Source organism: Brassica napus, chromosome C8, assembly GCF_020379485.1.
Source record: "Brassica napus cultivar Da-Ae chromosome C8, Da-Ae, whole genome shotgun sequence".
In the NCBI taxonomy this organism is placed as follows: domain Eukaryota; kingdom Viridiplantae; phylum Streptophyta; class Magnoliopsida; order Brassicales; family Brassicaceae; genus Brassica; species Brassica napus.
In genome coordinates this window covers 9,646,650-9,657,285 of record NC_063451.1, presented here as the reverse complement: position 1 = coordinate 9,657,285, position 10,636 = coordinate 9,646,650, and the positions used below count along the sequence as shown (strand labels likewise).

The 10,636-nt window shown below is 44.9% G+C and overlaps 1 protein-coding gene across 1 annotated transcript; it reads right to left on the bottom strand.

The window, feature by feature from the left end:
* Positions 1 to 7,901: 7,901 nt before the first annotated feature.
* On the bottom strand, positions 7,902 to 10,056 carry LOC106403673. Its single transcript, XM_048766719.1, has 3 exons — positions 8,871 to 10,056; positions 8,170 to 8,749; positions 7,902 to 8,052 (listed from the first exon to the last, which is right to left on the bottom strand). Exons 1-3 carry the CDS (start codon positions 10,054 to 10,056, stop codon positions 7,902 to 7,904), a joined length of 1,917 nt encoding a protein of 638 aa, XP_048622676.1.
* Between the last annotated feature and the right edge of the window lie 580 nt (positions 10,057 to 10,636).

The window sequence follows — 10,636 nt, the reverse complement described above, 5'->3', positions numbered from 1 at the left end:
GAAGTACAGCTGCTCAATACTTTCTACAGAGGCATCGCGGTGCAGTACCAAATGGCTCTTGATGCTTCCAACAATGGGAACTTCAACACCAGGAATCCAGAGGAGGCAGTGAAGGTTATTGAGAACCTAGCATCTTGCAGCAGCACCAAGAACCCTGACTTTGAGAGGAAGAAATCTGCCACCATCCTTTGGAATGATCAGATGGATGAGGTGAAGGCAAAGCTAGACAGTGTTCACAGGTTTCTCAGGAAGCAGGTCTGCTTGGTTGAAGAAGCAGAGGCTGTACGCATAGAGGGTAGAGCAGAGGAAGCAGATGTGAACTTCATCAGTGGAACTGGATTCCAAGGTTCGGGGAACCAGGGAGGAAACAGAAACTCCTATGGAAATAGGGGTAACTTCAACCAGAGTTCGCAGCACCAGAAACCCTACAACAACAACTACAGCAACAACAGGGGTTATGGAAGCTCCTACTACCAGAAGCCACCACCGCAAACTCAAGAGAGTAAGATTGAGGAGATGCTTGATAGAGTCCTAGAGGGACAGCAGTGCACGAAGGTGGACTTCAATGGAAAGATTGATTCTGTCTACACAAACACGAACACAAAGTTTGAAACTTTGAGCACTCATGTGAAGAAGCCAGAGATGCAGGTTGTTCAGATAGGAGAAGCTGTTAAGAGGCAGGGAGCCTTAACAAAAGGGGTAGAAGATGATGTGATGAGACACCACGTGAATGCCATCATTGGGGATGATTTCTTTCAAGTGGTGAAGGAAGAGAAACTGCAAGAAGGGGATTTCGAAGTAGAAAGTCTGATGAGTTTTGGTGGATCACATTGGTGTCAATTGACGCCAAGCCACGAACATCGATCGACAGAGGTCATCCAAAATCGATCGACGTCCTCTCCCGTACATCGCTCGACAACACCTACGGAATCAACCGCATCTTGCAAAGTCGTGAGGATCATGACTCACGAGGATTTCGCAGCAAAACACCCACATCCGCCCAGCCCTGTCTACATAAACATCGATCGACATTCTGACCCCAGATGGCTACGCAAGAGCAATAGACAGACATACACTGCACGTATCTCGAGAGGACATCGCAGACATCCTTCAGACAGCTAATGGAGCAGACAACCTGTTCATACATCAACGCAACATTCCAGAACACCAGCAGAAGGCTACAAAAGAGTTCTATGACACAGCTGGTGGCATAGACAAAAGATTCAAACAAAGGACTCGCCATCCAACTCAACCATCGATCGACGTTGACGCCCCAACATCGGTCGACAGAAGGCCAAAATTCGACAGAAGAGCTTTTGATCTTTTGGGTACCAGGAGATTCTACTGGGAAGAGAAGGATGAGTATGGAATCTACATAAATGATCAGGGATACGCCAGAGATCTAGATGGACACACCATTCGTGTTCACAACAGAGATATCAGAAGACTTCTGGAATGAGCTTCAAGAGATGAGTCAAGCTACATATGCCTTCCTGAACATGCTAGCTGATTCACACAGACCAAGCTGGTACCAGAGATCTACACAAAGGATGAGATCAATGAGATGTTCTATGGAGTCTGTGGGGAACACGAGAAGAACAAAGAAGCCTTCCAGATGAAACTTGATGGTGTCTACTATCCACTGAATGATAGTATCAGCTGGCTGACACATTGCATGGAGGAGATGAAGCAAGACATAGCCAGAATTCATAACGCGACCGACGTTGCTCGACCTACATCGATTGACAACCACTTCCACACATCGATCGACAACCACTTACGCACATCGATCGAAAACCGCATACCAGCATCGGTCGACGCCAACCCACCACACCCACATTCGATAAAGTCTCAACCAGATTTTCACACCAGGGCAGAGATAGATCAGATAGTAGAAGGGATCTACAAAGTTCTGGAATCTATAGAAGAGAGGCTTGATGGGAGATGTGATGACATCTATTTCTCAATGGATCTTAGCATTAGTGCTTTGACCTCAAAGATAGAAGCTATTCAAGGGGAATTGGTGGAAATTCAGAGTTACATTGCCCGTCGACCTGAAGCATCACCATCGATTGACAGACACAATAACAAATCGACCAATATTAATCAACAGATATCGGTCGACAAAGCTTCAAACCGAGGGAAGTTAGTTCAAAATATAACCTCCTACATGCCTGATACACACAACCATGGAGAGGAGATCTCAGCTGACACATACGCCAGACTTATGAGACATCAGTTCAATCTGGAAAGTCATGGAGATAGATTGCAGAAGATAGAAGATGCAACTACAATAATGAAGGACAAATGGCGCAGAGGAGATGAAGCAATGAGAGACTTCACTGGTACATGGTTCAACAAGCGCAAAGAAGAAATGGAGACTTGTTTGCCAACAAGTGCCAACTTTCAACATCACTAAACTAATCACCTCCAAAGTCAAGCTAAATGACTATAAGAAAGCGTTGAGTGGGAGACAACCCACTGTTAGGTAATATTTATTTAGTTTTTTTTAAAATATATTATGTATGTTGGCTTTTATTTATTGCAGGTCATAAAAAAAATAAAAAAATAAAAGAGAAAAACAGATCCGAGTAGACGATTGCCCTTAGTATTGACCAATGAGACACTATCGACATCGATCGACAGGACATCATCTGCATCGACCGATATCAACATCCTTACATCGGTCGACATCCATTCCGGTCTGGTATATCATTCTAACTTGTTACATTGAGTACTTATGATTTATTATCACCATAACTCTGACTGAATTTACACTGGGGACAGTGTAGTTTAAGTCTGGGGAGGTTTACTGATATTAGTTTATTTATGAATTATAAAAATATATATTCAAACATAAAGTTTTTATTGAGTCAAGAAGGGGATAATGAACTTATTAGATTTTTTCTTGTTATCTAACCACTCTTTAGCACCGTTCTAGATTTACTGATTGCAGATAGTACTAAAGATACTAAAGTGGATCAACCTGTCAACTATGTTACACTTGCTGAGATTGTTTGAAGGAACCAAAGCTGACCTCCAACACTAAACTTGACACAACTGCTTGTCTTGGGGCTTGGTATGCATGGGATCGGATTCTTCAAACAAGTCTGAAAGGTAAAGCCTTGTGTAGATAGATTTATCACCCTCTCTCTCTATTTTCGAAATATAGAAAAAAAATATATATATATATATATATATATATATATATATTTATTTACTTATATTTCTATATTAGAGATTTATTTAGTAAGGAATTCGAACATGAATTGGTGGCTACAACCATTAAGGCTTGCTTCATATGAATTCTATAGGTAAAAGATTAGAACAAGACTTGGTGGCTACAACCATTAACGCTTGCTTCACAAATAATCCTAGGATATAGGTCCAAAAGAAGTGAACATGACTTGGTGGCAACCACCATTAAGGCTTGATTCATGGAAGCCTGTTCAATCTTGGTCAATGATCTTGCAAATATAAGTAGACTTTGACCAGGAGAAAAATCAATAGAGAGAGGATATGAACTGATGTTTACCTGCAGGTGCAGATACTTGTATGAAATTCCTTGCATCCTGTAATCTATACTCCCTGTAAGACCCGATCATGGATTCCTCAATCCAACCAGACCGCAGTCTCACCAAACAATCCTAACCAGTTTGATTCCATTAACTCCGATTCAAATACAATATTTTCTAAGTATTTATCAGTGATTTGCGGTTCATTGTTACACACTTAAATCCAACCAGAATCAATAAGGCAAATAGATACTTCATAGATAGATAAACAGAATCAAACATCATTCATTCGTTCAGCATAAACAAGTTGCACATTAGGCTAGCATAAGTTCACAGGTTTCACAATAGACTACTAAGATAACACCACTGCTAGGTATGACCCATTCACCACACATCTTCCCATGGCCTGAGTCCTCACGGTGCTTTTCCTTTACCACGGTCAAAGTCTGTACCTGAGACCAACACAGCATAGACACAAACACCTGATCAGATTACTAAACAAGAATCTATCACACATCATGGCTGGAATCACATCTATCATCAAAATTACTCATCAGGTCAAAACATGACCAATTTTCAAAAGTACTCCAAAAATTAATTAAAATTCAGACAATTCATGATAGTTCCCAACTAAGAGAATTCAATAATCTGAATTTGCAGAACCGGTCTTGATCCAATAGATCTCGGCCAAAATCAGTCAAACCGGCCCAAAGTGAACATCATCAAATCAATTCCTAAAAATTGATTAAAATTCATGAAAACTCATGATATTTCATAGCTAAAAGATTCCCATAATAAGAATCCAAAGATTCGACCCAGAACATATGGATCCTAATCATGGTCAGTCCGGCCAAAGCCATGGACTTTCACCAGTTCTTTGATCTGGCCAAGGCCTAAGATCTGTGCTTCGATGTCTGAAACATCAATATCCAATACCACAACAAGAAATAGATGAAAGACAGAGTATAAGATCAGAGTTAGGTGTAACCAAACGAACCAGACCGATCCATAGGCATAGATGGTTCATCTGCCGGCTATGTCCGGTGGTTCTTGGCCACACCTCTCAGCTTAGGGTTACGATCTCCAGGGGCTGTCTCCTTCTCCTTGTCTTTCTGCCTAGTATCCATACTCTTGATCTCACAGACAAACTCCACCGGAAACAACCAGGTACCACCACAGATCGGATCGCCCAACTGTCGGTTTGTCTCTCTTTTCTCTCTGGAAGTTTTGTCTGAGTTTCCTGTCTTTTCTCCTCTGATATTTTCGACAGAGACCAGGGAAAAATGAAGAAGAAATCGATCATAACCTCCCCCATAACTGCCTGGACGAGCAGTTACCTAAAAGGTACCAAAAGGGCAGTTTTTCCCATAACCGCCGTCCAGTAACTGCCCATGGCGGTTATTCTTCTTTTTCCTTCCTTTTCAAACGAAACCTGAGCCTTCTCACTCCCTGGTTCGATCCCCAATACTCCTGATCCATCCATCACACATGGACCACCGGCTCGGTCCGTAACCGCTCGGACCCGAACACACTGGTTCGGACCGGAACACTCTTCCCAGCTGAGATGAGCTGACCACCAATTGTTCCCAGCTGAGTGAGCTAGTATTCCAGCTCCTGTGAGCTGATTAAGTCATGGTGAACTAGTTTCCAGCTGCACCTACCTGGGTGAGCTTGATCCGGACCTCATACAGCTTCCAGTTCACTCATCCAGTTCCTTACTACTTGTTTCCCTCATATTCTGGTTAAGTATCACCTTCCTGATGCCCTTAACCTTCATTTTGGACCATGGTACGCTTGTCTCAAGGTCTTACGACCTGACTGGTGCGTCTCCTCGCACTATGGTCCGTCCGGACGATCCTATCTAGGATCGGGGACATGACATGTCTCCCCCCACTAACATGGGATTCGTCCTCGAATCCGAGTTAAGTGTTTCCTCAGGAAGGAATTGTCTGTACCACTCTGGATACTCATCTTTCATCCTTGCTTCCGTTTCCCAAATGATGAGGTCTTTACCATTGTAATCCCACACCACTTTTATCATGGGAACCGTGTTCTTTCTCATTGCCTTCTCTGACCGATCTACGATACGAACCGGCCTTGTTTCTAAGGTTAGGTTCTTACCCAGATCAGCAGGAATCTCAGAAAAAACAATGTCTTGATCCATCAAGCACTTCCGTAGTTGGGATACATGGAATACATTATGATATGCATCCATTGCCGATGGCAAGTTCAACTTGTATGCCACTGCACCCACCCTCTCTATGATCCTGAACGGACCTATGTATCTAGGATCCAGTTTCTTTCGTCCAGAAACTCTGGTCCTTCCCTTGAAGGTGATCATCTTGAGATACACAAAGTCATTGACCTCAAACTCAAGATGTTTCCTACGCGTGTCAGCATAGCTCTTCTGGCGATCATGCGCCTCTTTCATCTTTTCCTTGACCATCCTGATATTCTCAGTGGTTTCTTCCACAATCTCAAGACCCATCATACTACGCTCCCCCACTTGGTGGTCCAACATAGAGGTGTCCTACATGGCGTACCATACAAAGCCTCATATGGCGACATGCCAATGCTGGTATGGAAGCTATTGTTGTAAGCAAATTCTACCAAAGATAAGTGTTTCTCCCAAGACTCTCCCCAGTCTAAAACACATGCCCTTAGCATATCCTCCAAGGTCTGAATCGTCCTCTCGGACTGTCCATTCGTCTAGGGATGATAGGATGTACTCATGTTTACTCTGGTTCCCAAGGCTTTCTGGAAAGCCTGCCAGGAGTAAGATGTAAACCTTGGATCTATATCCGAGACAATGCTTGCTGGAACACCATGCAACCGCACTATCTCATCCATGTATATCCGCACAATCTGATCTACACCATCCCCTTTCCGAATGGGTAGGAAATGAGCAGACTTGGTCAAACGATCGACCACAACCCATACCGCGTCCTTCCGGTTCCTGGTTGTACGAAACCCAGTCACAAAGTCCATTGTAATGTGATCCCACTTCCACTCTGGTATAGGTAAGTTCTGAAGTAGACCACTAGGAACCTGATGCTCTGCTTTTACAAGTTGACAAGCAGGACACTTAGCCACCCACTCAGCAACATCAGATTTCATTCTCACCCAATGGTAATACCTCTTCAGATCTTTATACATCTTGTTCAATCCCGGATGAACCGAGAACTTAGACTTATGAGCCTGCCTCATAATCTCTTCTTTCAGTTCCTGGTTGTTAGGAACACTAATCCTTCCATTGACAAAGATGGTACCATTACTCGCCGTTTGGTACTCAGTCTTGTCATTGGAAGCAACCTTTTTAAGGTTCTCATCCAGACTTTGAGCTTGGCGAATTCTAGTAAGTAGATCAGCCTGATCCACTGCCTCCAACCCCAAAGGTTCATCCTGTCCAACCAATGTGTTGAGATGCAGTGACCGGACCATCTCTTCCAGTTCCCCAGCCTCCCTCTCGGCTGATACCTCCGCTCTCATGCGGCTCAAGGCATCTGCCACTAGGTTAACCTTTCCTAGATGATAAGCTATGTCAAGATCATAATCTGCAACAAACTCCATCCATCTACTCTGCCTTAAGTTTAACTTAGGCTGAGTGAATATACACTTTAGACTTTTATGGTCTGTAAGTAATTGCACTTTGGCTCCATACAGATATGATCTCCATATCTTCAAGGCAAACACCACAGCTGCCATTTCCAGATCATGGGTCGGATAATTCCCCTCATGCTTCCTCAACTGTCGAGATGCATAGGCTATTACCTTCCCATGCTGTGTCAGGACACATCCAAGTCCAGTGATTGATGCATCAGTATACACCACATAGGGTTGATCCGCCTCAGGTAATACCAGGACTGGTGCATTAGTCAACATGTCCTTGAGTGCTGAGAAACTCCTCTCACACTCCTCAGACCATGTGACCTTCACGTCCTTGCCTGTCAACTTAGTCATTGGTTGAGCTATGCTCGAGAACCCCTTGACATATTTCCGGTAGTAGCCGGCCAATCCCAAGAAGCTTCGTACTTCTGTAGCATTCTTTGGCTGAGGCCATTCCCGTATACACTTGATCTTTTCTTGATCACCAGACACTCCATCATTAGACACTGTATGTCCAAGAAAACCAATGCTCTTATGCCAGAAACTACACTTGCTTAACTTAGCAAAGAGCTTCTGCTCCCTTAAGCGTTGCAGCACTGCCCGAAGATGCCTCTCATGATCCTTCTTTGTCTTAGAGTACACGAGTATATCATCTATAAAGATAATCACAAACTCATCCAAGTACTCCTGGAAGATACCATTCATCATCTTCATAAATGCAGCTGGTGCATTGGTCAGTCCGAATGGCATGACCACAAACTCATAGTGGCCGTACCTGGTTCAGAACGCGGTCTTCCTTATATCATCGTGTGCAACTGGAATCTGATGATATCCAAAGGCCAAATCAATCTTGGAGAACCACTTTTCTCCACGGAGTTGAACCAAAAACTCATCAATCCGGGGTAATGGGTATTTGTTCTTCACAGTCACCCTATTCAACCCCCGATAATAACTACACAACCTGAAGTTACAATCCTTCTTTTTTACAAATAGGACTGGTGCTCCCCAAGGTGATACACTAGGGCGTATGAAACCCTTATCAAGTAACTCCTCAAGTTGCTTCTTCATCTCAGCCATATCAGCCGGAGCCATTCTATATGGACTTTTGGACAATGGGGACGTTCCTGGCTCCAGTTTTATTACGAATGGGTCAGCCCTATAAGGGGGAATTCCCTGTAGTGCCCCAAACACATCCTGGAACTCCCGGACCAACGGTATCCCATCCGGGTCACCACCCCCTACGACCTCATCGGTGTAAATGGTAGACAAGAAGGCCTCACAACAATTTCCAAGCATCCTTTCCACCTGGATTGCAGAAACCACCAAACAACAAGAGGTCGGCTTTATCCCTTGGAACTTGATCGGCGGTCCAAACTCATTCTCAAATTGCACTCTTCCCCGGTGACAATGAAGAGTTGCCCGATACTTTCCAAGCCATTCCATACCTAAGATCACCTCATGATTCTTTAGGGGGACAACAATCAGATCTACAGGCATCGGCCTGTCCAAGATCATCACTGGAATGTCCTTAACCAGACCTAGTGGGTTCATAATCTGTCCTCCAGCCGCAACCACTCTGTCAGGACTATTCCAGGTTCCATACCGGAACATACCCTTTTCGATCATATCTGGACTCACAAAACTGTGTGTAGCTCCAGTATCGAAAAGTACATGTGTTTCCACACCACCAATACTTAAGGTCCCTACAGAAGACCCAACTCAAGTATCTATCCATCCTAGGTTCCATACCATGCAATTCTACAGGAATTGAAAAGTATAAGTCTAGAATATTACTAGTGATCGCCTTGTAAGGCTGAGCCTCATCCTTATCTTTGGACAGCTCGTACACACGCTGTGATGAGGTCTGGCCCCTACTCTGGACCGGCTTGCTTGCCTCTGCACGCCCCTTACTCTGACCACTCTGCATCTTAAGGCTGTCCCTGCGGTAGTGTACCTTCTGGCCGCAGTGGTGACAAGTCCTGGAGTCACTTGCCGGACTAGGACAGTCCCTGGCAGAGTGATCCATCTTACCACAACGAGTACAGGCCCCCATGGCTTTCCAGCACTCACCACCATGGTATCGACCACACTTAGGGCACTCAGACCTACCACTTGAGGTTTTACCCTCCTCAGCCGAGTCCCTCTTTCTCTTCTTGTCACTACCCTGAGCAGTGGATACAACCACACTCTTCACTTTCTGCTTAACCTCCTCTACGAGGTTAGTCTCCAGCATAGCCATCCTCTCAACCAACTCAGAAACAGTGTGGAAAGTGCGGACTGAGCAATAGGTCCGGAGCTCGGCCATAAGGCCTCTGATGAACCTACGGACCTGTACTGCCTCGTCCTCCAGTTCTTTGCCCACATAACACCTGAGCCGGTTAAACTCTTCCTCATACTCACGGACCGTCCTGTGTCCCTGGACCAAGTCCAAGAACTTAGACTCCAAACGATCCCATGCCTCTGCTGGAAAGTACTTGTGGTTGAACTCAACCTCAAAATCAGCAAAGCGTTCAATGGTGCCATTGGTACGCTTATCAATAGCCAACCACCAATTGTGTGCATCACCTTCCAAGAAGTGCACTGCAATATCCTTCTGGTAATCCTCAGGGCAACGAGTTGAGCGGAAGTTGCGAACCAACCGACTCCTCCACTCATCTGCCTCCATAGGATCAACAATTCCAGCAAAGTGTTTAGTCCCCAACTTGGAGATGTGCTCCAGAACCTTCAGGTAATCCATACGTTGGACAGGCCTAGCTGGTGGGTCGATTTCCACCACCTCATCTACCTGCCTCGGACGGACACCAGTCACTTGAGCAGCCACACGAACCGGAGGAGTAACATGTCCCATAGGCGGATTCACCAACGGGGTGAACGCCTGAGTCAAGGTCACCAGTTGAGCTCCCATGAGTTTCATAGCGTCCAGTATATCCCTCATAGACGGCTAAGCTACCCCCCCCTCACACACCATCAACCCCAGCATTGTCTGCACCAATGCCCAGGTTATTCTCATCCTCTGCATCGGAGGGCGCAGCATCATCCTCTTGGACTTGCCCTTGCTGACCATCCTCAGCATTCACACGAGTCTCAGTAGGATGGAACGGATCCACTGGAAGTCCGGTCTCATTTTTACCCAGCCCCTCCTAAGTCGGTAACACTGTGGTTGGAATGGCTCCAGGTAGTAACACTGCGGTTTGAACAGCACCATCCTGTTCCACGGTTCCGGATGCTCCAGCCGCATCCTTTCCTCTCCGAGATTTAGTCTTCTTAGTAACCTTAGGGTTCAAAACACACACAAGGGTTAGTTCATAACAGAACACACAAACCTCAAATCAATCCTAAGATTAAACATTTCAAGCAATCATATCAAGTAAACAAACAACCTACCGTGAGTCTCAACAACCGATGTGTGGTGAACCAATAACCCAAACAAATCCTAGAATCAAGCATGCTCTGATACCAACTTGTAAGACCCGATCCTGGATTCCTCAATCTAACCAGACCGCAGTCTCACCAAA

What these genes read in the sequence shown, in the direction of transcription:
- LOC106403673 (XM_048766719.1), bottom strand. Translation starts at nt 10,056, where the DNA reads ATGAGGGATATACTGGACGCTATGAAACTCATGGGAGCTCAACTGGTG. An exon ending in AATTCCTGTAGAATTGCATG is followed by an intron (nt 8,750 to 8,870) that starts GTATGGAACCTA and finishes TTGTGAGTCCAG; the next exon opens with ATATGATCGAAAAGGGTATG. An exon ending in ATGAAGAAGCAACTTGAGGA is followed by an intron (nt 8,053 to 8,169) that starts GTTACTTGATAA and finishes GGGGTTGAATAG; the next exon opens with GGTGACTGTGAAGAACAAAT.